The 27,497-nt window shown below is 53.2% G+C and overlaps 1 protein-coding gene across 2 annotated transcripts; it reads left to right on the top strand.

Moving 5' to 3' along the window:
- The first annotated feature begins 695 nt into the window (after positions 1 to 695).
- On the top strand, positions 696 to 18,314 carry LOC132390460 (protein BTG3-like). 2 transcript variants are annotated; one of them, XM_059963073.1, is made up of 6 exons: positions 696 to 1,036; positions 4,101 to 4,240; positions 4,781 to 4,866; positions 6,240 to 6,415; positions 10,530 to 10,667; positions 18,021 to 18,314. In XM_059963073.1, the coding sequence occupies exons 4-6, from the start codon at positions 6,243 to 6,245 to the stop codon at positions 18,274 to 18,276; spliced, it is 567 nt and encodes a 188-aa protein (XP_059819056.1). In that variant the 5' UTR covers positions 696 to 1,036; positions 4,101 to 4,240; positions 4,781 to 4,866; positions 6,240 to 6,242; the 3' UTR covers positions 18,277 to 18,314. The 2 variants fall into 2 exon arrangements, with proteins under 2 accessions (XP_059819056.1, XP_059819055.1); XM_059963072.1 differs by lacking the exon at positions 696 to 1,036 and having other exon boundaries at positions 3,994 to 4,240.
- The last annotated feature ends 9,183 nt before the right edge of the window (positions 18,315 to 27,497 follow it).

Here is a 27,497-nt window from a genome sequence, read left to right as displayed (position 1 = left end):
TGTTAGGCCGTCTTTCAGGAGAGTGAACCCTCGCCAGGTGGAAGGTCCCGATGGAGTTCCTGGTAAGGCTCTGAAAACTTGTGCTAACCAGCTGGCGGGAGTACTGACGGACATTTTCAACCTCTCACTGCTACGGGCGGAAGTTCCCACTTGCTTCAAAATTCTTCTTCTTTGGCATCCGTTAGTCTCATGAGACCATGGATTTGCATCTTGGAAGGTTTTCCCAGCGCGCAGGCCGGGGCAGGGTTGTATGGGAGACAGGCAGTTGCTTCAAAAAGGCAACAATTATACCAGTGCCTAAGAAGATTAATGTGGGTTGCCTTAATGACTATAGTGCAGTTGCACTCACACCGACAGTGATGAAATGCTTTGAGAGGTTGGTCACGACGAGACTGAACTCCTGCCTCAGCAAGGACCTGGACCCACTGCAATTTGCCTGTCACCACAACAGGTCAACGGCAGATGCTCTTCACACGGACTTAGACCACACAAACACCTGTGCAAGGACGCTGTTTGCTGACCAGCTCAGAGATTCGGTTTGTCACCTGAAGTCATTCAAAGCCTCCGTAGGTGTACCGTGGTGACCTTTCTGACTGGCTGCATCCCTGTCTGGTTTGGGGGGGCGGGGGGGGTACTTAGGAACGAAAGAAGCTGCAGACAGTTGTAAAATTAGTCAACTTCATCTTGGGTACTCGCCTCCATAGTATCCAAGACATCTTCAAGGAGCGGTGTCTCAGGAAGGAGCGTCCATTATTAAGGACTCCCAGCACCCAGGACATGCCCTTTTCTCACGGTTACCATCAGGTAGGAGGTACAGAAGCCTGAAGGCACACACTCAGCGATTCAGGAACAGCTTCTTCCCTCTGCCATCTGATTGCTAAATGGACGTTGAACCCTTGGACATTACCTCACTTTTTTAATGTTATTTCTGTATTTTCTCCACTTTTAATCTATTTAATACACATATATAGACAGTGTAATAGATTTACTTGCTTATTTTTGTCTTTCTATATCGCATCGAACGGCTGCTGCTAAGGTAACAATCTTCACAACACACGCCTAATGATAATATACTGGATTCTGATTCTTGGGCAGGGTGAGGAGGGAACGTTGTGAGGGGAGTGAGGAGGGAATTCCGTGAGGGGGGTGAGGAGGGAACGTTGTGAGGGGGTGAGGAGGGAACGTTGTGAGGGGAGTGAGGAGGGAATTCCGTGAGGGGAGTGAGGAGGGAATTCCGTGAGGGGAGTGAGGAGGGAATGCCGTGGGAAGGGGGTGAGGAGGGAACGTTGTGAGGGGGGGTGAGGAGGGAATGCCGTGGGAGGGGGGTGAGGAGGGAACGTTGTGAGGGGGGGTGAGGAGGGAATGCCGTGGGAGGGGGGTGAGGAGGGAACGTTGTGAGGGGAGTGAGGAGGGAATTCCGTGAGGGGGGTGAGGAGGGAATTCCGTGAGGGGGGTGAGGAGGGAATTCCGTGAGGGGGGTGAGGAGGGAATGCCGTGGGAGGGGGGTGAGGAGGGAATGCCGTGGGAGGGGGGTGAGGAGGGAACGCTGTGGGAGGGGGGTGAGGAGGGAACGCTGTGGGAGGGGGTGAGGAGGGAACGCTGTGGGAGGGGTGAGGAGGGGATGCTGTGGGAGGGGTGAGGAGGGAACGCTGTGGGGGGGTGAGGAGGGTACGCTCTGGGAGGGGATGAGGAGGGAATGCCGTGAGGGGGGTGAGGAGGAAACGTTGTGAGGGGGGTGAGGAGGGAACGTTGTGAGGGGAGTGAGGAGGGAACGCCGTGAGGGGGGGTGTGGAGGGAATGCCGTGAGGGGGGGTGTGGAGGGAATGCCGTGAGGGGGGTGAGGAGGAAACGTTGTGAGGGGGTGAGGAGGGAATGCCGTGAGGGGGGGTGAGGAAGAAACGTTGTGAGGGGGGTGAGGAGGGAACGTTGTGGGGGGGGTGACGAGGGAATGTTGTGGGAGGGGGGTGAGGAGGGAATGCCGTGGGAGGGGGGTGAGGAGGGAATGCCGTGGGAGGGGGGTGAGGAGGGAACGTTGTGAGGGGAGTGAGGAGGGAATGCCGTGAGGGGGGTGAGGAGGGAACGTTGTGGGAGGGGGGTGAGGAGGGAACGTTGTGGGAGGGGTGAGGAGGGAGCGCCGTGGGAGGGGGGTGAGGAGGGAACGTTGTGAGGGGAGTGAGGAGGGAATGCCGTGAGGGGGGTGAGGAGGGAACGTTGTGGGAGGGGGTGAGGAGGGAGCGCCGTGGGGGGTGAGGAGGGAACGCTGTGGGAGGGGTGAGGAGGGAATGTTGTGGGAGGGGATGAGGAGGGAACGCTGTGGGAGGGGATGAGGAGGGAACGCTGTGGGAGGGGGTGAGGAGGGAATGTTGTGGGAGGGGGTGAGGAGGGAATCCTGTGGGGGGGGATGAGGAGGGAGCGCTGTGGGAGGGGCTGAGGAGGGAACGCAGTGGGAGGGGCTGAGGAGGGAATGCTGTGGGAGGGGTGAGGAGGGAATGCTGTGGGAGGGGGTGAGGAGGGAATGTTGTGGGAGGGGGTGAGGAGGGAATCCTGTGGGAGGGGGTGAGGAGGGAATCCTGTGGGAGGGGGTGAGGAGGGAACGCTGTGGGAGGGGGTGAGGAGGGAACGTTGTGGGGGGGGTGAGGAGGGAATGCTGTGGGGGGGTGAGGAGGGAATCCTGTGGGAGGGGATGAGGAGGGAGGGCTGTGGGAGGGGGTGAGGAGGGAATCCTGTGGGAGGGGATGAGGAGGGAATGCTGTGGGAGAGGGTGAGGAGGGAGGGCTGTGGGAGAGGGTGAGGAGGGAATGCTGTGGGAGGGGGTGAGGAGGGAACGCTGTGGGAGGGGGTGAGGAGGGAACGCTGTGGGAGGGGGTGAGGAGGGAACGCTGTGGGAGAGGGTGAGGAGGGAATGCTGTGGGAGAGGGTGAGGAGGGAATGTTGTGGGGGGTGAGGAGGGGATGCTGTGGGAGGGGTGAGGAGGGAATGTTGTGGGAGGGGTGAGGAGGGGATGCTGTGGGAGGGGTGAGGAGGGAATGCTGTGGGAGGGGTGAGGAGGGAATGCTGTGGGAGGGGTGAGGAGGGAATGCTGTGGGAGGGGTGAGGAGGGAATGCTGTGGGAGGGGGTGAGGAGGGAGGGCTGTGGGAGGGGATGAGGAGGGAACGCTGTGGGAGAGGGTGAGGAGGGAGGGCTGTGGGAGGGGTGAGGAGGGAATGTTGTGGGAGGGGGGGGTGAGGAGGGAATGCTGTGGGAGGGGTGAGGAGGGAATGCTGTGGGAGGGGTGAGGAGGGAATGCTGTGGGAGGGGGTGAGGAGGGAGGGCTGTGGGAGGGGGTGAGGAGGGAACGCTGTGGGAGAGGGTGAGGAGGGAGGGCTGTGGGAGGGGTGAGGAGGGAATGTTGTGGGAGGGGGGGGTGAGGAGGGAATGTTGTGGGAGGGGGGGGGTGAGGATGACGTATGTCCCTTTCTCGGTGAAGCCTATTGTCGACACTCAAAACGAGAGAGAGAGAGCAAGAGAGAGACACCTTTTGAGACATTCTCCCAAACACGACACACTGCCTGCTTTCCTACTATCTGCCCCACACCCTCTACCCTACGCACACTCCCTCTACTCCCCACACACTCCCTCTACCCCCCACACACTCCCTCCACTCCCCACACACTCCCTCCACTCCCCACACCCTCTACCCTACACACACTCCCTCTACTCCCCACACACTCCACCCTACACACACTCCCTCTACCCCCCACACACTCCCTCCACTCCCCACACCCTCTACCCTACACACACTCCCTCAACTCCCAACTCCCACACCCTCAACCCCCACACCCTCAACTCCAACACACACCCTCTGACCCTCACACTCTCTCTGAATCCACTCACTCCCTCTACCCCCGCACACACCCTCAACCTCCCACGCTCCCTCTACCTCCCCCGGACTTTCACCCATCATACTCCATTTCCCTGCCACACTCCCCAGTCCCCCCCACTCGACACTCTGATGTAAAATGCTGGAGGAACTCAGTCGGCTAGACAGCGTCTACGGGGAAAAATGACCGTACGTTTTCTTTTGTTTGCGATTTATTCGACCATGCCTTTATCGCGGAAGGGGGCGTGGAAATCGGAAATGCTTTCCTAATATGGGCAGTGACGTCAGCCGTGACTCAGCGCTGGGAATCCCCACTCGCCTCCTTGTCGGACACGTGTTTCAGTCGCAGTCTGTGTCCCGGCAGAGCGTGGATCCCTTCTGTAAGTACCGAAGAAAGTTTGTCATTCGAAAGTTTTCAAAAATAAAAATCTGGTTTTCAATCTATTGTAAATGTGAGAAACATCAGCAGCGTATTCTTCACAGTACCATCGTTTGGAAATCAGATCTTTAAGCAGTCCTTGCTTCATAACAACTACCGTAATCAATATATGCAGATCAATGTGGTTTAATTTTAATTGTGGTTTAAGACGGAGTTTGTTAAGAATTTGTGGTGTAGATATTAAACCTTTGAATACTGACAAATTAAAGTTAAGGAAGGTTTTATTGGCCGTGTTAATATTTTCTAGATTAGATTAGGTAAAATCCGAATTTACTTTCTCTTCTGACGGAGTGTGTTTTGAGGGTATTTTGAATTGGGTGTCAAAAACGATATCCTGACGGTGATTGGAGATCCAGGGCTGGTTGCCCCACCGTCTCCGTCTCTGTCTGCGCCAGAGAAGCCGCTGGGACAAGTCCACACGTGAGGCGGCTCTCAGCAGACCCGCGTTCTGTCTGGTCAATTTGTGGTTGTTATCTTCTAGGTACCTTCGCCCTGAAGTTAGGCTGATTGAGGCTTTGGCTGCGAAACTTCCACATTCTAAAACCGGAACGAAATTGAGGGACTGAGGTGCGTAACCCGTAAGGGAGGCAGAAATGCCTTGGCGGGACTGCGATGAACGAAACAAAATAAGGCAGGACCTCAACAGGCTTGGCGGCAGCGGCTGTGAACGGGAATAGACAGGCGGTGCTTCGGGCTGAGGTCCTTTATCAGGACTGGAAAGGTAGCCTGTTTATGCTGGGAGATATAATCCCAGCACTGAGAAGTGGAGAAACTGGAATGTTGGCCTTCTCCCCACAGAAGCTGTCTGACCCTCTGAGCATTGCCCCGTAACCTCTGTTTTTGTTTAAGGTTTCCAGAATCTGCAGGTTGACATTAAGCAAATAAATAGAAACCATTCCGCCCCTCTATTCTAACCCACAGTTCAGTACGATTACAACTGATCTGCTCCATACCATGATGACCCTCCCGTACCAGTTCCCCATTACCCTCTATGACCCCTCCCAACCGCCTGAACATTCTCTTTAATCCCCCTGTGATCTTTTCACACCTCCCTCTGGGCGGAGAATTCCTGACATTGCCAGAAGTCCTCACCCCCCCCCCCACCCCCCAGCCTGTAATTATGAAACTCGGGACCCTTCCCCAGGGTAATATCTCCTTGTCCTGCCCCCTCTGGGTCAGAGATGGCCAGTGAGGTCACCCTTGACCTTCTAACTCTAAGGGGGGGACGCAAGCTGCCCCTACCCGTGCGATGAGCTCGAAGAATCTCTCCGACCATTCCCAGTTCCAAATTGCCTTCCTTCAACGAGGGGGTCTGGAAGTGACCTCCATGCCCCAGGGCGGACACTGTGCAGCTGGAACAGGGCATCCTTGCTGCTGAACTCGTGATAAAGCCCAAACTGTCATTTCCTTCCCCCCTCCCCTTTTATTTTCTTGTTCAAAGACCAACCGTTAGATGTCATGGACTCACACAGTAAATCATCTCGAGTTTCTTGTTAGCAATGCTAAAATCCAACTCGAAATGAGTTCCTGATGAAGGGTCTCATCGTGAAACATCCTCTCTGTGGGTCTGCCTGACCTGCTGGGTTCTTCCAGCGTGTGTGCGTTGCTCTGGATTTCCAGCATCTACAGAATCTCTCGTGTTTAAATCGTGTTGCCTGTTTCCTCCAGTGCCTCAATGGGGAGAGCCAGGTTCAATTCCCACCCCCGGCACTAATCTGGTGATAGGGAACTCCCAGAGGTTCCCATTCCTTCCCACATCCCAACGATGGGTGGGTGGGTGAATCGGCTGCTGTGAATTGCTCCTGGTGTGTGGGTCGTATTGGCGGGGGGGGGGGGGGGGGGGGGGGGGGGGGGGGTCACAGAGACAGTGAGAGGCTTCAGCTGTCTGTCTGTTCGTGGTGGCATCGTACTTTCTGACTCTCTGCCTCTGCTCCGTGCAGGTGATGAAGGAGGAGATCGGAGCTGGGGTGGTCTTCCTGACCAATCTGGTGAAGCGGCGCAGTTGCCTGGGCCGTGAGAAGATCGAGGAGTTTGCTGAGAAGCTTGCTGGGGTCCTCCAGCACTCCTACCAGGGCCACTGGTACCCAGCTAACCCCAGCAAAGGGCAGGCCTACAGGTAAACAACTGGGTATCTCCGGCCAATCCCCAGCGAGGGACAGGTCTACAGGTAAACAACTGGGCATCTCCGGCCAATCCCCAGCGAGGGACAGGCCGACAGGTAAACAACTGGGCATCTCCGGCCAATCCCCAGCGAGGGACAGGCCGACAGGTAAACAACTGGGCATCTCCAGCCAATCCCCAGCGAGGGACAGGCCGACAGGTAAACAACTGGGCATCTCCGGCCAATCCCCAGCGAGGGACAGGCCGACAGGTAAACAACTGGGCATCTCCGGCCAATCCCCAGCGAGGGACAGGCCGACAGGTAAACAACTGGGCATCTCCGGCCAATCCCCAGCGAGGGACAGGCCGACAGGTAAACAACTGGGCATCTCCGGCCAATCCCCAGCGAGGGACAGGCCTACAGGTAAACAACTGGGTATCTCCGGCCAATCCCCAGCGAGGGACAGGCCGACAGGTAAACAACTGGGTATCTCCGGCCAATCCCCAGCGAGGGACAGGCCGACAGGTAAACAACTGGGTATCTCCGGCCAATCCCCAGCGAGGGACAGGCCGACAGTAACCAACCGGGCGTGGCGGCCACCGAGGCGCGATCAGCCTGCTCAGGGGGGAAGGCAAATGCAGTCTGGTGGGGGTTTCGGCACCAGAGAGTAGTGGTGTGAGCTGGAGCATGAGGATCCTCCCCGTGCAGTGGCAGAGGCCCCCCACTTCTCCTGCCTTTGGACTTGTCCATTAACTAATAAACTGGTCAGAGTATCTTGTACAACCGATCTCTTGCAATCACATTTGCGCTACTTGTTGGAACTGTGGGGAGGGGATAGCTGTGACCAAGCATGGTGCCATCTTACCGGCCATTACTGGTGCGGCTACTTTCAGGGAGCCCAGGAACCCTCTGGTCAGCAACGTTGCCCTACTCTCTCACCTTTCATCTGCCAAAGTTCAGCTCCCACCTGGCCAGGTTAAAATCCATCTGCCACTTCTCTGCCAAATGTTCTACGTCCTTGGGCAATCTTCTACTCTGTCCAGAGTACCACCAATCCTTGTGTCATCTACCACACATCCCTGTGGAGCATCAGTGACCACGGGTCTCCAGCCAGAATAATTCCCATCCTGACCACTACCCTTGGCCTTCTGAATCCAAATGGCCAGCTCACCGTCATTGTCATGCATTTTCCTTTTTCATCACGGACGAGGAAGTGGAGGGGTGGGTTAGTAAGTTTGCTGATGACACAAAGATTGGGGGCTTTGTGGATAGTGTGCAGGGCTGTCAGAGGTTACAGCGGGACATTGATAGGATGCAAAACTGGGCTGAGAAATGGCAGATGGAGCTCAACCCAGACAAGTGTGAGGTGGTTCATTTTGGTAGGTCAAATATGATGGCAGAATATCAAATTAATGGCAGTGTGGAGGATCAGAGGGATCTTGGGGTCCGAGTCCATAGGACACTCAAAGCAGCTGCACAGCTTGACTCTGTGGTTAAGAAGGTATACGGTGAATTGGCCTTCATCAATTGTAGGACTGAGTTTAAGAGCCGAGAGGTAATGTTGCAGCTACACAGGACCCTGGTCAGACCCCACTTGGAGTACTGTGCTCAGTTCTGGTTGCCTCACTACAGGAAGGATGTGGAAATCATAGAAAGTGTGCAGAGGAGGTTTACAAGGATGTTGCCTGGATTGGGGAGCATGCATTATGAGAATAGGTTGAGTGAACTCTGCCTTTTCTCCTTGGAGTGATGGAGGATGAGAGGTGACCTGATAGAGGTGTACAAGATAATGAGAGGCATTGATCGTGTGGCTAGTCAGAGGCTTTTTCCCAGGGCTGAAATGGGTAGCCGAGAGGGCACCGTTTCAAGGTGCTGGGGAGTAGGTACAGAGGAGATGTCAGGGGTAAGTTTTTTACTCAGGGAGTGGTGAGTGTGTGGAATGGGCTGTCGGTGATGGTGGTGGAGGCGGATACGATAGGAGACTCCTTGGTAAGTATACGGAGCTTAGAAAAACAGGGCTATGTAATTTCTGAAGTAGGTACATGTTCAGCACAGCTTTGTGGGCCAAAGGGCCTGTATTGTGCTGTAGGTTTTCTACGTTCTGGCTGAGACTTCTGGGAGGAACCTTGTCAAACACCTTAGTAAGATCTATGTTGACAACATCATCAACTCTGCTTTGATATAAAAAATACGAAATATTAATGAGAAACTAGACTGGCACCAGGGGCAGTCCAGGAGAGATGGACAGGGCTCATCCCCGGGGTGGGGTGGAGTGCCCCATCACCAGCAGTTAGGTCCATGTCCCATCACAAACAAGAGCAAACCTGCAGATGCTGGAAATGGAAGTAACGCACACAAACTCAGCAGGCCAGGCAGCGTCTATGGAAAGGAGTCGATAGTTGCTGTTTCAGGTCGAGAGTCTTCATCAGGACTGGGAAAGAAAAGACGAGGAGTCGGAGAGAGAAGGTGGTGAGAGGGGAGGAAGAAATACAGTCTGATAGGTGAAACAGGATGTGGGAGCTGAGAAGTTGATTGGTGAAAGAGAAGCAGCTGGAGAAGGAGGAATCTTAATAGGAGAGGGCAGAAGGCCATGGAAGAAAGAAAAGGGGAAGAGGCAATGAGGTGTGAGAGGGAAATGGGAATGCAACTGGTGAATGAGAGGGGGACATTACTGGAAGTTTGAGAAGTCAATGTCAATGCCATCAGTTTGGAGGCTACCCAAGCGGATAATAAGGTTTAGTTCCTCCGACCTCAGTGTGGCCGCATTGCGACAGTAGAGGAGCTCGTGGACTGACGTGCTGGAATGGGAATGGGAAGCCGATCCCCCTTTTTCTGGCAGACGTGTAGGTGGTCGGCTAAGCGGTCTCCCACTCGACGTCGGGTCTCTCTGATATACCGGGAGCACCTGCAGACTCGCAGGTGAGGTGCCGCCTCACCTGAAAGGACTGTTTGGGGCCCTGAATGGTAGTGAGGGAGGAGGTGTAGCACTTGTTCGCTGGTAAGGGTAAGTGCCAGGAGGGAGATCATTGGGAAGGGACGAATGGATAAGGAAGTCGCGTAGGGGGCATTCCCTGTAGAAAGTGGGGGGGGGGGGGGTGCGAGGGAAAGATGTGCTTGGTGGTGGGATCCCGTTGGAGGTGGCGGATGTTTTGGATAATTACGTGCCGGGTGTGGAGACTGGCAGGGTGGTAGGTGAGGACAAGGGGTGACCATGAGACAAAGGAACAGAATGTGGTCAGTTGTTGAACTGTCTCCAGAGACAGAAAGGGCAGGGAATTGTCAGAAATAGACCAGGTAAATTTGAGGGCAGAGTGGAAGTTGGAGGCAAAATCTGGAGACTGGAACTGTGCACGGTGTTCCCGGTGTTGGTCTGACCCAGGGATACGGAGACTGGAACTGTGCACGGTGCTCCCGGTGTGGGTCTGACCCAGGGATAAGGAGACCAGAACTGTGCACGGTGCTCCCGGTGTGGGTCTGACCCAGGGACACGGAGACTGGAACTGTGCACAGTGCTCCCCGTGTGGTCTGACCCAGGGATACGGAGACTGGAACTGTGCACGGTGCTCCCGGTGTGGGTTTGACCCAGGGATACGGAGACTGGAACTGTGTACGGTGCTCCCAGTGTGGGTCTGACCCAGGGACACGGAGACTGGAACTGTGCACGGTGCTCCCGGTGTGGGTCTGACCCAGGGATAAGGAGACTGGAACTGTGCACGGTGCTCCCAGTGTGGGTCTGACCCAGGGACATGGAGAATGGAACTGTGCACGGTGCTCCCGGTGTGGGTCTGACCCAGGGACATGGAGACTGGAACTGTGCACGGTACTCCTGGTGTGGGTCTGACCCAGGGATACGGAGACTGGAACTGTGCACGGTGCTCCCGGTGTGGGTCTGACCCAGGTATACAGAGAGTGGAACTGTGCACGGTGCTCCCGGTGTGGGTCTGACCCAGGGACACGGAGAATGGAACTGTGCACGGTGCTCCCGGTGTGGGTCTGACCCAGGAATATGGAGACCGGAACTGTGCACGGTGCTCCCGGTGTGGGTCTGACCCCGGGATTGGGTTTCGGGAACTGTGGTTGGTGTTTGGGGGGATTTCCTCACCCTCTGCCCCTTTCATCTGCACCATAGGTGTATCCGTATAAACGGGAGCCAGCGGAGGGACCCGGTATTGTTGCTTGCCTGTCAGGAATGCAATGTGGATTACAGCCAGCTGCAGCTTCCACAGGAGATCACGCTGTGGATCGACCCCCAGGAAGTGTGGTGTCGGTGAGTCCAGGGAACCCAAGGGAGGGATGGGTGCTGTCCACATTCAGGGCAGCCCAGTGTCGACTGCTGCTCAAGTTCAAGTTTAATCGTCATTCAACCATACATGAACATAACTAAATGAAATGGTGTTCTTCCGTGGCCAAGGTGCAAAACACATTGCAAACAGCACAGAGCACAAATACAGTTTCAGGAAAAACGTACAGTCACGAAGAAAAATAATATATACTATAGCACAAGTCCCTGTGTAGCATGAGTACCGATTGTCCCAGTCCAACTTGTTCTTCCACCAAACAAATGGCATCATCCTAACCTCCTCACTGTCCATCTATGTCCTGGACCTTCAGGGTCCCCAGGGCTGGGGAGGAGGGATCCGGAGTTTGAGGGGCTAAGTACTTTCAGAAGGGGGGCATCTCAGTGATCAGCGAGGAGGAGAAGGACACGGGCCTAGCATTTCATAAAATCTGTTTTGTTCAGCAATACACACGTTAGATGACAATGAAACTTACCTTCCGACAGCAAATGGCCCTGATCTTGACTGTCAAAAAGACTCTTGAAACTAAATGTTTACAGCAGAAACCAACTTGAAATTTGCACACTATTATTTTTTTGTCACCTGCGTCATAAGATTGGAGGAGAAAGCAAGATATATAGTGCAACTTCAGTGAGCAGTCAGGATGGGAATTAAACTATTAATCAGTCAAGAAAATCAGAACTTTTCCATGTTTTCTAAATTATTTGAGGGCATGTTCTGTTGGCGGCTGATGATAACGTGGTGAGCGGGATCAGTGAATTCGCAGATGATAACGTGGGGAGCGGGATCAGTGAATTTGCAGATGATAACGTGGGGAGCGGGATCAGTGAATTCGCAGATGGTAACATGGTAAACGGGATCAGTGAATTCGCAGATGATAACGTGGAGAACGGGATCAGTAAATTTTCTGATGATAACGTGGTAAACGGGATCAGTGAATTTGCAGATGATAACGTGGTAAACGGGATCAGTGAATTTGCAGATGGTAACGTGGTAAATGGGAGTGAATTTGCAGATGATGACATGCGGACTGGGATCAGTGAATTTGCAGATGATAACGTGGTAAACAGGATCAGTGAATTTGCAGATGATAACATGGGGAGTAGGATCAGTGAATTTGCAGATGATAACGTGGTGAGCGGGATCAGTGAATTTGCAGATGATAACGTGGTAAACGGGATCAGTGAATTTGCAGATGATAACGTGGTGAGCGGGATCAGTGAATTTGCAGATGATAACGTGGTAAACGGGATCAGTGAATTTGCAGATGATAACGTGGTAAACGGGATCAGTGAATTTGCAGATGATAACGTGGTAAACGGGATCAGTGAATTTGCAGATGATAACGTGGGGAGTGGGATCAGTGAATTTGCAGATGATAACGTGGTAAACGGGATCAGTGAATTTGCAGATAATAACGTGGTAAATGGGATCAGTGAATTTGCAGATGATAACGTGGTGAGTGGGATCAATGAATTTGCAGATGATAACATGGTGAGTGGGATCAGTGAATTTGCAGATGATAACGTGGAGAATGGGATCAGTGAATTTGCAGATGATAACGTGGAGAGCGGGATCAGTGAATTTGCAGATGATAACGTGGTAAACAGGATCAGTGAATTTGCAGATGATAACGTGGTAAACAGGATCAGTGAATTTGCAGATGATAACATGGGGAGTAGGATCAGTGAATTTGCAGATGATAACATGTGGAGAATGGGATCAGTGAATTTGCAGATGATGACGTGGGGAGCGGGATCAGTGAATTTGCAGATGATAACGTGGTAAACGGGATCAGTGAATTTGCAGATGGTAACGTGGTAAATGGGAGTGAATTTGCAGATGATGACATGCGGACTGGGATCAGTGAATTTGCAGATGATAACGTGGTGAGCGGGATCAGTGAATTTGCAGATGATAACATGGTGAGTGGGATCAGTGAATTTGCAGATGATAACGTGGAGAATGGGATCAGTGAATTTGCAGATGATAACGTGGAGAGCGGGATCAGTGAATTTGCAGATGATAACGTGGTAAACAGGATCAGTGAATTCGCAGATGATAATGTGGTAAACGGTATCAGTGAATTCGCAGATGATAATGTGGTAAATGGGATCAGTGAATTTGCAGATGATAACATGGGGAGTGGGATCATTGAATTTGCAGATGATAACGTGGAGAGCGGGATCAGTGAATTTGCAGATGGTAACGTGGTAAACGGGATCAGTGAATTTGCAGATGATAACATGGGGAGTGGGATCAGTGAATTTGCAGATGATAACGTGGAGAGCGGGATCAGTGAATTTGCAGATGATAACGTGGTAAACGGGATCAGTGAATTTGCAGATGATAACGTGGAGAGTGGGATCAGTGAATTTGCAGATGGTAACGTGGTAAACGGGATCAGTGAATTTGCAGATGATAACGTGGAGAGTGGGATCAGTGAATTTGCAGATGGTAACGTGGTAAACGGGATCAGTGAATTTGCAGATGATAACATGGGGAGTGGGATCAGTGAATTTGCAGATGATAACGTGGTAAACGGGATCAGTGAATTTGCAGATGATAACGTGGTAAACGGGATCAGTGAATTTGCAGATGATAACATGGGGAGTGGCATCAGTGAATTTGCAGATGATAACGTGGTAAACGGGATCAGTGAATTTGCAGATGATAACGTGGTAAACGGGATCAGTGAATTTGCAGATGATAACTTGGGGAGTGGGATCAGTGAATTTGCAGATGATAACGTGGTGAGTGGGATCAGTGAATTTGCAGATGGTAACGTGGTAAACGGGATCAGTAAATTTGCAGATGATAACGTGGTGAGTGGGATCAATGAATTTGCAGATGATAACATGGTGAGTGGGATCAGTGAATTTGCAGATGATTACGTGGAGAATGGGATCAGTGAATTTGCAGATGATAACGTGGAGAGCGGGATCAGTGAATTTGCAGATGATAACGTGGTAAACGGGATCAGTGAATTTGCAGATGATAACGTGGTAAACGGGATCAGTGAATTTGCTGATGATAACGTGGTAAACGGGATCAGTGAATTTGCAGATGATTACGTGGAGAATGGGATCAGTGAATTTGCAGATGATAACGTGGAGAGCGGGATCAGTGAATTTGCAGATGATAACGTGGTAAACGGGATCAATGAATTTGCTGATGATAACGTGGTAAACGGGATCAGTGAATTTGCAAATGATAAAGTGGTAAACGGGATCAGTGAATTTGCAGATGATAACGTAGAGAGCGGGATCAGTGAATTTGCAGATGATAACGTGGTAAACGGGATCAGTGAATTTGCAGATGATAACGTGGAGAGCGGGATCAGTGAATTTGCAGGTGATAACGTGGTAAACGGGATCAGTGAATTTGCAGATGATAATGTGGTAAACGGGATCAGTGAATTTGCAGATGATAACGTGGTAAACGGGATCAGTGAATTTGCAAATGATAAAGTGGTAAACGGGATCAGTGAATTTGCAGATGATAACGTGGAGAGCGGGATCAGTGAATTTGCAGATGATAACGTGGTAAACGGGATCAGTGAATTTGCAAATGATAATGTGGTAAATGGGATCAGTGAATTTGCAGATGACACTAAGATTGTTGGCATAGAGAATTGTGACAATTGTGTGCTGTCGCCAACTCAATCCTTGTTGATTTGATTTGGCACAAACATTGCATTTCACTGTGCGTTCCGATGTACATGTCTTTTTTCTTTAAAATTGAGGAAGACAGTTTCTTTCTTTATGTAAATCAAAAAATCCAGGCATTCAGGTTTCTTCAATTCTTAAATAAATCTACCTTGAAAATAAGTTGACAAAGTGAAGAAGTGAATAGAGGCTTTTGCACAGCAGTATTTCCCCTTTACAGTAGTCGTGTACTGTTCAGCTGTAATGTACAGTATATATTCAGAGTGGATCAAATTATAGGTACATTTCTTATTTATCTGTAGTGTAAGCTACCTCCACACATTATCATTAGAGAATAGCTTCAGTCTTAGAGCTCAAACAGACCACTTTTATACTTATTATGGAAACAGTAATTAGGTTGTTCCATTCCATTAAAACATTCCTCCGTTATCTGCAAACGCCTCTGGTTCCTGCCGTTTGTTCTTTAAAAGCTTCTTCACGCAGTCCACTTCTCTTAGGAGTTTATGTCATGTTTCCCCCGTTGTCAAAACATCCTGGCCATAAACATCCTCCATCTTAAATCTTGCAAGCCAGCCGTCCAAACGAGCAAAGCACTCTGGGATCTGACAGGTTCCATCTTGTCACATTGTGCATTCTAAACTCAGAAAGACTTCAGAGTTTCAGGTATACTTCCACACAGTTGTATCTGTATTTTCTTCTAAAGTGATATCAAATAAAATGACAGGCTTACTTCAAATATTTCCATGTTATAATTTTCAATAATAAAAGTCTCATGGTTTAAAAAAAACAAATATACGATTGGGGTGGGAGGGTTCAGTCTGCTAGGAACTTTCCCAATGTGGGAGATCTAGTTCCGAGGACCAATGGGCCAAGTTCACTGCTACCATATGTTTGCCCGGATATCTCTGTCCTCTCAATCCCACCAGGGACACGGGATCCCTCCCTCGCTTTTCCTCCCTCCCCTCTTTGTCTGTCTCCATCCACCTCTCTCTAAATCCTATTAATATCTAGATGATAATGTGGTTAACTGAATCAGCAAATTTACAAATGACATCAAGACTGGGGGAGTAGTGGACTGCAAGGAAGGATATCGGGGTTTGCCCAGGGAGCTACATCAGCTGGTGAGGTGTTTGGGGTCACGGAGACATAGAAGGGTGTAGGGGGTCACAGAGGCAGGGAGGGGAGTAGGGATCGCAGAGACAGGGAGGGGTGTAGGGGTGACAGAGACGGGGAGGGGTGTAGGGACCACAGAGATGGGGAGGGGTGTGGGAGGTCACAGAGACGGGGAGGGGTGTAGAGGCCACAGAGACGGGGAGGGGTGAAGGGGATCACAGAGATGGAGGGGTGAAGGGGATCACAGATGGAGAGGGGTGTAGGGTGTGTCACAGAGAGTGATAGGAGTGGGACCAACAGTTTGTGAGTAGGGTGGTATGGTCTGGGTGCAGAAAGATTGGGTCAGCATCGGCCAGATGGGCTGAAGGACCTGTTTCTGCTGAATAATTCTATGGCCCTACGTCTGTCTGTCTCTCTCTCTCTCTCTCTCTCTGTCACTGCCTGCCTTTCTCCCTCTCTAGAGAACCATATAACAATTACTGCACGGAAACAGGCCATCTCAGCCATTCTAGTCCGTGCTGAACACTCACTCTCATCTAATCCCACTGACTTGCACTCAGCCCATAACCCTCCATTCCTTTCCTGTCCATATACCTATCCAATTTTACTTTAAATGACAACACCAAACCTGCCTCTACCACTTCTACTGGAAGCTCACACTCTCTGAGTAAAGAAATTCCCCCTTGTGTTACCCTTAAACTTTTGCCCCCTAACTCTCAACTCATGTCCTCTTGTTCGAATCTCCCCTACTCTCAATGGAAAAAGCCTGTCCACATCAACTCTGTCTATCCCCCTCATAATTTTAAATACCTCTATCAAGTCCCCCCTCAATCTTCTACGCTCCAAAGAATAAAGACCTAACTTGTTCAACCTTTCCCTGTAACTTAGGTGCTGAAACCCAGGTAACATTCTAGTAAATCTTCTCTGTACTCTCTCTATTTTGTTGACATCTTTCCTTTAATTCGGTGACCTGAACTGTACACAATACTCCAAATCAGGCCTTACCAATGCCTTGTACAATTTTAACGTTACATCCCAACTCCTATTCTCAATGCTCTGATTTATAAAGGCCAGCATACCAAAAGCTTTCTTCACCACCCTATCCACATGAGATTCCACCTTCAGGGAACTATGCACCATTATTCCTAGATCACTCTGTTCTACTGCATTCTTCAATGCCCTAACATTTACCATGTATGTCCTATTTGGATTATTCCTACCAAAATGTAGCACCTCACACTTATCAGCATTAAACTCCATCTGCCATCGTTCAGCCCACTCTTCTAACTGGCCTAAATCTCTCTGCAAGCTTTGAAAACCTACTTCATTATCCACAACACCACCTATCTTAGTATCATCTGCATTCTTACTAATCCAATTTACCACCCCATCATCCAGATCATTAATGTATATGACAAACAACATTGGACCCAGTACAGATCCCTGAGGCACACCACTAGTCACCGGCCTCCAACCTGACAAACAGTTATCCACCACTACTCTCTGGCATCTCCCATCTAGCCACTGTTGAATCCATTTTACAACTTCAATATTAATACCAATGATTGAACCTTCCTAACTAACCTTCCGTGTGGAACCTTGTCAAAGGCCTTACTGAAGTCCACATAGACAACATCCACTGCTTTACCCTCGTCAACTTTCTTCGTAACCTCTTGAAAAAATTCAATAAGATTTGTCAAACATGCAGCACTCTTCCCCTCTCTCGTCGTTCCTCACTCCGCCCCACTCGTCCACTCTCTCGTTGTTCCTCTCTCCGCCCCACTCGTCCCCCCTCTCGTTGTCCCTCTCTCCGCCCCACCCTCTCTCTTGTTGTCCCTCTCTCCGCCCCACCCTCTCTCTCGTTGTCCCGCTCTCCGCCCCACTCGTCCCCCCTCTCGTCGTCCCTCTCTCCGCCCCACCCTCTCTCTCGTTGTCCCGCTCTCCGCCCCACCCTCTCTCTCGTTGTCCCTCTCTCCGCCCCACCCTCTCTCTCGTCGTCCCGCTCTCCGCCCCACTCGTCCCCCCTCTCGTCGTCCCTCTCTCCGCCCCACCCTCTCTCTCGTTGTTCCTCTCTCCGCCCCACCCTCTCTCTCGTTGTCCCTCTCTCCGCCCCACTCGTCCCCCCTCTCGTCGTCCCTCTCTCCGCCCCACCCTCTCTCTCGTTGTCCCTCTCTCCGCCCCACTCGTCCCCTCTCTCGTTGTCCCTCTCTCCACCCCACTCGTTCCCTCTCTCGTCGTCCCTCTCTCCGCCCCACTCGTCCCCTCTCTCGTCGTCCCTCTCTCAGCCCCACTCGTCCCCTCTCTCGTTGTCCCTCTCTCCGCCCCACTCGTTCCCTCTCTCGTCGTCCCTCTCTCCGCCCCACTCGTCCCCTCTCTCGTCGTCCCTCTCTCCGCCCCACTCGTCCCCTCTCTCGTCGTCCCTCTCTCAGCCCCACTCGTCCCCTCTCTCGTCGTCCCTCTCTCCGCCCCACTAGTCCCCTCTCTCGTCGTCCCTCTCTCCCATGAGGATGAATGCCTGACCACACTGTTCTCCGCTTACAGATCGGGAGAACGGAGCCAGCCCTTCACTGTCGCTCGCTTTGACAAGGATACTGAGATGGGAAGAAGAGCTGATGGTGCAGACAGATGCAGAGAGTCCGATCGGAGTCTCCCTGAATCCAGCAGCGAGGGAACATCTGATGAGGAGGACCAGCCAGCCTCCGAGACAGCATCACTCAAACCTCTGGAATGGTTCCAACACAATACCCGTCAGGTGAACAACAGGGTCCCAACGACACACCTGTGCGACCCCCAATAACCCTCCCCATCTCCATAACAACACGACAGCCCACCCCATCTCCGTCACTCCCAATAACCCTCCCCATCTCCATAACAGCACGTCACCCCTCCCTGTCAACTTGACCCCCAATAACCCTCCCCATCTCCAGAACACCACGACACCCCTCCCTGTCTCAGTGACCCCCAATAACCCTCCCCATCTCCATAACAACATGACACCCCTCCCTGTCTCAGTGACCCCCAATAACCCTCCCCAACTCCATAACAACATGACACCCCTCCCTGTCTCAGTGACCCCCAATAACCCTCCCCATCTCCATAACACCATGAACCCCTCCCCATCTCTGATCTCCAATAACCCTCCCCATCTCCATAACACCACGACACCCCTCCCCGTCTATGTGACCAATAACTCTCTGCCATCTCCATAACACCGCGACACCCCTCCCTGTCTCAGTGACCCCCAAAAACCCTCCCCATCTCCATAACAACACGACAACCCTCCCCGTCTCTATGACCCACAATAACCCTCCCCATCTCCATAACACCATGACACCCCTCCCTGTCTATGTGACCTCCAATAACACTCCCCATCTCCATAACACCATGAACCCCTCCCCATCTCTGTGACCCCCAATAGCTCTCCCCATCTCCATAACACCACGACACCCCTCCCCGTCTATGTGACCAATAACTCTCCCCATCTCCATAACACCACGACACCCCTCCCTGTCTCAGTGACCCCCAATAACCCTGCCCATCTCCATAACACCACGAACCCCCTCACCATCTCAGTCACCCGCAATAACTCTCCCCAACTCCATAACACCACGAAACCCCTCCATGTCTCAGTGACCCCCAATAACCCTCCCCATCTCCATAACACCATGAACCCTCCCCATCTCTGTGACCCCCAATAACCCTCCACATCTCCATAACACCACGACACCCATCCCCATCTCTGTGACCCCCAATAACCCTCCCCATCTCCATAACAACACGAACCCCTCCCCATCACTGTGACCACCAATAACCATCCCCATCTCCATAACACCATGAACACCTCCCCATCTCTGTGACCCCCAATAACCCTCCCCATCTCCATAACACCATGAACCCCTCCCCATCTCTGTGACCCCCAATAACCCTCCCCATCTCCATAACACCACGACACCCCTCCCCGTCACTGTGACCCCCAGCAACCCTCCCCATCTCCATAAAACCACGAACCCCTCCCCATCTCTGTGACCTCCAATAATCCTCCCCATCTCCATAACACCACGAACCCCTCCCCATCTCTGTGACCTCCAATAACCCTCCCCATCTCCATAACACCATGAACCCCTCCCCATCTCTGTGACCCCAATAGCCCTCCCCATCTCCATAACGCCACGAACACCTCCCCAACTCTGTGACCCCCAATAGCCCTTCCCATCTCCATACCACGACACCCCTCCCCATCACTGTGACCCCCACTAACCCTCCCCGTCTCCATAACACCATGAACCCCTCCCCATCTCTGTGACCCCCAATAACCCTCCCCATCTCCATAACAACATGACACCCCTCCCCGTCTATGTGACCTCCAATAACTCTCCCCATCTCCATAATACCATGAACCCCTCCCCATCTCTGTGACCCCCAATAGCTCTCCCCATCTCCATAACACCACGACACCCCTCCCTGTCTCAGTGACCCCCAATAACCCTGCCCATCTCCATAACACCACGACACCCCTCCCCGTCACTGTGACCCCCAGCAACAGTCCCCATCTCCATAACACCACGACACCCCTCCCTGTCTATGTGACCCCCAGCAACCCTCCCCATCTCCATAAAACCACGACACCCCTCCCCATCACTGTGACCCCCAATAACCCTCCCCATCTCCATAACACCACGAACCCCTCTCTGTCGCTGTGACCCCCAATAACCCTCCCCATCTCCATAACACCATGAACCCCTCCCCATCTCTGTGACCCCCAATAGCCCTCCCCATCTCCATAACAACATGACACCCCTCACCGTCTCTGTGACCCCCGATAGCCCTCCCCATCTCCATAACGCCATGAACCCCTCCCCATCTCTGACCTCCAATAACCCTCCCCATCTCCATAACACCATGAACCCCTCCCCATCTCTGATCTCCAATAACCCTCCCCATCTCCATAACACCACGACACCCCTCCCCGTCTATGTGACCAATAACTCTCTGCCATCTCCATAACACCGCGACACCCCTCCCTGTCTCAGTGACCCCCAATAACCCTCCCCATCTCCATAACAACACGACACCCCTCCCCATCTCCGTCACTCCCAATAACCCTCCCCATCTCCATAACACAACGACACCCCTCCCCGTCTCTGTGACCCCCAGCAACCCTCCCCATCTCCATAACACCACGAACCCCTCCCCGTCACTGTGACCCCCAGCAACCCTCCCCATCTCCATAACACCACGAACCCCTCCCCATCTCTGTGACCCCCAATAACCCACAACATCTCCATAACAACACGACAACCCTCCCCGTCTCTATGACCCACAATAACCCTCCCCATCTCCATAACACCATGACACCCCTCCCTGTCTATGTGACCTCCAATAACACTCCCCATCTCCATAACACCATGAACCCCTCCCCATCTCTGTGACCCCCAATAGCTCTCCCCATCTCCATAACACCACGACACCCCTCCCCGTCTATGTGACCAATAACTCTCCCCATCTCCATAACACCACGACACCCCTCCCTGTCTCAGTGACCCCCAATAACCCTGCCCATCTCCATAACACCACGAACCCCCTCACCATCTCAGTCACCCGCAATAACTCTCCCCAACTCCATAACACCACGAAACCCCTCCATGTCTCAGTGACCCCCAATAACCCTCCCCATCTCCATAACACCATGAACCCTCCCCATCTCTGTGACCCCCAATAACCCTCCACATCTCCATAACACCACGACACCCATCCCCATCTCTGTGACCCCCAATAACCCTCCCCATCTCCATAACAACACGAACCCCTCCCCATCACTGTGACCACCAATAACCATCCCCATCTCCATAACACCATGAACACCTCCCCATCTCTGTGACCCCCAATAACCCTCCCCATCTCCATAACACCATGAACCCCTCCCCATCTCTGTGACCCCCAATAACCCTCCCCATCTCCATAACACCACGACACCCCTCCCCGTCACTGTGACCCCCAGCAACCCTCCCCATCTCCATAAAACCACGAACCCCTCCCCATCTCTGTGACCTCCAATAATCCTCCCCATCTCCATAACACCACGAACCCCTCCCCATCTCTGTGACCTCCAATAACCCTCCCCATCTCCATAACACCATGAACCCCTCCCCATCTCTGTGACCCCAATAGCCCTCCCCATCTCCATAACGCCACGAACACCTCCCCAACTCTGTGACCCCCAATAGCCCTTCCCATCTCCATACCACGACACCCCTCCCCATCACTGTGACCCCCACTAACCCTCCCCGTCTCCATAACACCATGAACCCCTCCCCATCTCTGTGACCCCCAATAACCCTCCCCATCTCCATAACAACATGACACCCCTCCCCGTCTATGTGACCTCCAATAACTCTCCCCATCTCCATAATACCATGAACCCCTCCCCATCTCTGTGACCCCCAATAGCTCTCCCCATCTCCATAACACCACGACACCCCTCCCTGTCTCAGTGACCCCCAATAACCCTGCCCATCTCCATAACACCACGACACCCCTCCCCGTCACTGTGACCCCCAGCAACCGTCCCCATCTCCATAACACCACGACACCCCTCCCTGTCTATGTGACCCCCAGCAACCCTCCCCATCTCCATAAAACCACGACACCCCTCCCCATCACTGTGACCCCCAATAACCCTCCCCATCTCCATAACACCACGAACCCCTCTCTGTCGCTGTGACCCCCAATAACCCTCCCCATCTCCATAACACCATGAACCCCTCCCCATCTCTGTGACCCCCAATAGCCCTCCCCATCTCCATAACAACATGACACCCCTCACCGTCTCTGTGACCCCCGATAGCCCTCCCCATCTCCATAACGCCATGAACCCCTCCCCATCTCTGACCTCCAATAACCCTCCCCATCTCCATAACACCATGAACCCCTCCCCATCTCTGATCTCCAATAACCCTCCCCATCTCCATAACACCACGACACCCCTCCCCGTCTATGTGACCAATAACTCTCTGCCATCTCCATAACACCGCGACACCCCTCCCTGTCTCAGTGACCCCCAATAACCCTCCCCATCTCCATAACAACACGACACCCCTCCCCATCTCCGTCACTCCCAATAACCCTCCCCATCTCCATAACACAACGACACCCCTCCCCGTCTCTGTGACCCCCAGCAACCCTCCCCATCTCCATAACACCACGAACCCCTCCCCGTCACTGTGACCCCCAGCAACCCTCCCCATCTCCATAACACCACGAACCCCTCCCCATCTCTGTGACCCCCAATAACCCACAACATCTCCATAACACCACGACACCCCTCCCCGTCACTGTGACCCCCAGCAAGCCTCCCCATCTCCATAACACCATGACACCCCTCCCCATCACTGTGACCCCCAATAGCCCTCCCCATCTCCATAACAACATGAGACCCCTCACCGTCTCTGTGACCCCCAATAGCTCTCCCCCTCCATAAAACCACGACACCCCTCCCCATCTATGTGACCTCCAATAACCCTCCCCATCTCCATAACACCACGACACTCCTCCCTGTCTCAGTGACCCCCAATAACCCTCCCCATCTCCATAACAACAGGACACCTCTCCCCATCTCCGTCACTCCCAATAACCCTCCCCATCTGCATAACACCATGAACCCCTCCCCATCTCTGTGACCCCCAATAACCCTCCCCATCTCCATAACATCACGACAACCCTCCCCATCTCTGTGACCCCCAGCAACCCTCCCCATCTCCATAAAACCATGACACCCCTCCCTGTCTCAGTGACCCCCAATAACCCTCCCCATCTCCATAACACCACGAACCCCCTCACCATCTCTGTGACCCCCAATAACCCTCCCCATCTCCATAACACCACGAACCCCCTCACCATCTCTGTGACCCCCAATAACCCTCCCCATCTCCATAACACCACGAACACCCTCACCGTCTCTGTGACCCCCGATAAGCCTCCCCATCTCCATTAAACCGCGACACCCCTCCCCATCTCTGTGACCCCCAATAACCCTCCCCATCTCCATAACACCATGAACCCCTCCCTGTCTATGTGACCTCCAATAACTCTCCCCATCTCCATAACACCATGAACCCCTCCCCATCTCTGTGACCCCCAATAGCTCTCCCCGTCTCCATAACACCACGACACCCCTCCCCGTCTATGTGACCAATAACTCTCCCCATCTCCATAACACCACGACACCCCTCCCTGTCTCAGTGACCCCCAATAACCCTGCCCATCTCCATAACACCACGAACCCCCTCACCATCTCAGTCACCCGCAATAACTCTCCCCAACTCCATAACACCACGAAACCCCTCCATGTCTCAGTGACCCCCAATAACCCTCCCCATCTCCATACCACCATGAACCCTCCCCATCTCTGTGACCCCCAATAACCCTCCACATCTCCATAACACCACGACACCCATCCCCATCTCTGTGACCCCCAATAACCCTCCCCATCTCCATAACAACACGAACCCCTCCCCATCACTGTGACCCCCAATAACCATCCCCATCTCCATAACACCATGAACACCTCCCCATCTCTGTGACCCCCAATAAACCTCCCCATCTCCATAACACCATGAACACCTCCCCATCTCTGTGACCCCCAATAACCCTCCCCATCTCCATAACACCACGACACCCCTCCCCGTCACTGTGACCCCCAGCAACCCTCCCCATCTCCATAAAACCACGAACCCCTCCCCATCTCTGTGACCTCCAATAACCCTCCCCATCTCCATAACACCACGAACCCCTCCCCATCTCTGTGACCTCCAATAACCCTCCCCATCTCCATAACACCATGAACCCCTCCCCATCTCTGTGACCCCAATAGCCCTCCCCATCTCCATAACGCCACGAACACCTCCCCAACTCTGTGACCCCCAATAGCCCTTCCCATCTCCATACCACGACACCCCTCCCCATCACTGTGACCCCCACTAACCCTCCCCGTCTCCATAACACCATGAACCCCTCCCCATCTCTGTGACCCCCAATAACCCTCCCCATCTCCATAACAACATGACACCCCTCCCCGTCTATGTGACCTCCAATAACTCTCCCCATCTCCATAATACCATGAACCCCTCCCCATCTCTGTGACCCCCAATAGCTCTCCCCATCTCCATAACACCACGACACCCCTCCCTGTCTCAGTGACCCCCAATAACCCTGCCCATCTCCATAACACCACGACACCCCTCCCCGTCACTGTGACCCCCAGCAACCGTCCCCATCTCCATAACACCACGACACCCCTCCCTGTCTATGTGACCCCCAGCAACCCTCCCCATCTCCATAAAACCACGACACCCCTCCCCATCACTGTGACCCCCAATAACCCTCCCCATCTCCATAACACCACGAACCCCTCTCTGTCGCTGTGACCCCCAATAACCCTCCCCATCTCCATAACACCATGAACCCCTCCCCATCTCTGTGACCCCCAATAGCCCTCCCCATCTCCATAACAACATGACACCCCTCACCGTCTCTGTGACCCCCGATAGCCTTCCCCATCTCCATAACGCCATGAACCCCTCCCCATCTCTGACCTCCAATAACCCTCCCCATCTCCATAACACCATGAACCCCTCCCCATCTCTGATCTCCAATAACCCTCCCCATCTCCATAACACCACGACACCCCTCCCCGTCTATGTGACCAATAACTCTCTGCCATCTCCATAACACCGCGACACCCCTCCCTGTCTCAGTGACCCCCAATAACCCTCCCCATCTCCATAACAACACGACACCCCTCCCCATCTCCGTCACTCCCAATAACCCTCCCCATCTCCATAACACAACGACACCCCTCCCCGTCTCTGTGACCCCCAGCAACCCTCCCCATCTCCATAACACCACGAACCCCTCCCCGTCACTGTGACCCCCAGCAACCCTCCCCATCTCCATAACACCACGAACCCCTCCCCATCTCTGTGACCCCCAATAACCCACCCCATCTCCATAACACCACGACACCCCTCCCCATCACTGTGACCCCCAATAACCCTCCCCATCTCCATAACACCACGACACCCCTCCCCGTCACTGTGACCCCCAGCAAGCCTCCCCATCTCCATAACACCATGACACCCCTCCCCATCACTGTGACCCCCAATAGCCCTCCCCATCTCCATAACAACATGAGACCCCTCACCGTCTCTGTGACCCCCAATAGCTCTCCCCCTCCATAAAACCACGACACCCCTCCCCATCTATGTGACCTCCAATAACCCTCCCCATCTCCATAACACCACGACACTCCTCCCTGTCTCAGTGACCCCCAATAACCCTCCCCATCTCCATAACAACAGGACACCTCTCCCCATCTCCGTCACTCCCAATAACCCTCCCCATCTGCATAACACCATGAACCCCTCCCCATCTCTGTGACCCCCAATAACCCTCCCCATCTCCATAACATCACGACAACCCTCCCCATCTCTGTGACCCCCAGCAACCCTCCCCATCTCCATAAAACCATGACACCCCTCCCTGTCTCAGTGACCCCCAATAACCCTCCCCATCTCCATAACACCACGAACCCCCTCACCATCTCTGTGACCCCCAATAACCCTCCCCATATCCATAACACCACGAACCCCCTCACCATCTCTGTGACCCCCAATAACCCTCCCCATCTCCATAACACCACGAACACCCTCACCGTCTCTGTGACCCCCGATAAGCCTCCCCATCTCCATTAAACCGCGACACCCCTCCCCATCTCTGTGACCCCCAATAACCCTCCCCATCTCCATAACACCACAACACCCCTCCCCATCTCTGTGATCCCCAATAACCCTCCACATCTGCATAACACCACGACACAACTCCCTGTCTCAGTGCCCCCAATAACCCTCCCCATCTCCATAACACCACGAACCCCCTCACCGTCTCTGTGACCCCCAATAACCCTCCCCATCTACATAACAACACGACACCTCTCCCCATCTCGGTCACTCCCAATAACCCTCCCCATCTCCATAACACCATGAACCCCTTCCCATCTCTGTGACCCCCAGCAACCCTCCCCATCTCCATAACACCACGACACCCCTCACCATCTCTGTGACCCCCAATAACCCTCCCCATCTCCAAAACACCATGAAACCCTCCCCATCTCTGTGACCCCCAGCAACCCTCCCCATCTCCATAACATCGACACCCCTCCCCATCACTGTGACCCCCAATAACCCTCCCCATCTCCAAAACACCACAAACCCCTCCCCATCTCTGTGACCCCCAATAACCCTCCCCATCTCCATAACACCACGAACCCCTCCCCATCTCTGTGACCCCCAATAGCCCTCCCCATCTCCATAACACCACGACACCCCTTCCCGTCTCTGTGACCCCGAATAACCCTCCCGATCTCCATAACACCACGACACCCCTCCCTGTCTCAGTGACCCCCAATAACCCTCCCCATCTCCAAAACACCACGAACCCCCCATCTCTGTGACCCCCAATAACCCTCCCCATCTCCATAACAACATGACACCCCTCCCTGTCTCCTTGACCCCGAATAACCCTCCCCATCTCCATAACACCACGACACCCCTCCCTGTCTCCTTGACCCCGAATAACCCTCCCCATCTCCATAACACCACGACACCCCTCCCCATCTCTGTGACCTCCAATAACCCTCCCCATCTCCATAACACCACGACACCCCTTCCCGTCTCTGTGACCCCGAATAACCCTCCCGATCTCCATAACACCACGACACCCCTCCCTGTCTCAGTGACCCCCAATAACCCTCCCCATCTCCAAAACACCACGAACCCCTCCCCATCTCTGTGGCCCCCAATATCCCTCCCCATCTCTGTGACCCCCAATAGCTCTCAACCATCTCCATAAAACCACGACACCCCTCCCCGTCTATGTGACCTCCAATAACCCTCCCCATCTCCATAACACCACGACACCCCTCCCCATCTCTGTGACCACCAATAACCCTCCCGATCTCCATAA

Source organism: Hypanus sabinus, unplaced genomic scaffold, assembly GCF_030144855.1.
Source record: "Hypanus sabinus isolate sHypSab1 unplaced genomic scaffold, sHypSab1.hap1 scaffold_907, whole genome shotgun sequence".
Taxonomy (NCBI): domain Eukaryota; kingdom Metazoa; phylum Chordata; class Chondrichthyes; order Myliobatiformes; family Dasyatidae; genus Hypanus; species Hypanus sabinus.
This window is presented reverse-complemented; position numbering and strand designations above follow the sequence as displayed.

Bases quoted from the DNA above. Each gene is read 5' to 3' on its own strand.
- LOC132390460 (XM_059963073.1), top strand. From the start codon at position 6,243: ATGAAGGAGGAGATCGGAGCTGGGGTGGTCTTCCTGACCAATCTGGTG. The intron at 6,416-10,529 runs GTAAACAACTGG...TCTGCACCATAG, and splicing joins AGCAAAGGGCAGGCCTACAG to GTGTATCCGTATAAACGGGA. The intron at 10,668-18,020 runs GTGAGTCCAGGG...CTCCGCTTACAG, and splicing joins CCCCAGGAAGTGTGGTGTCG to ATCGGGAGAACGGAGCCAGC.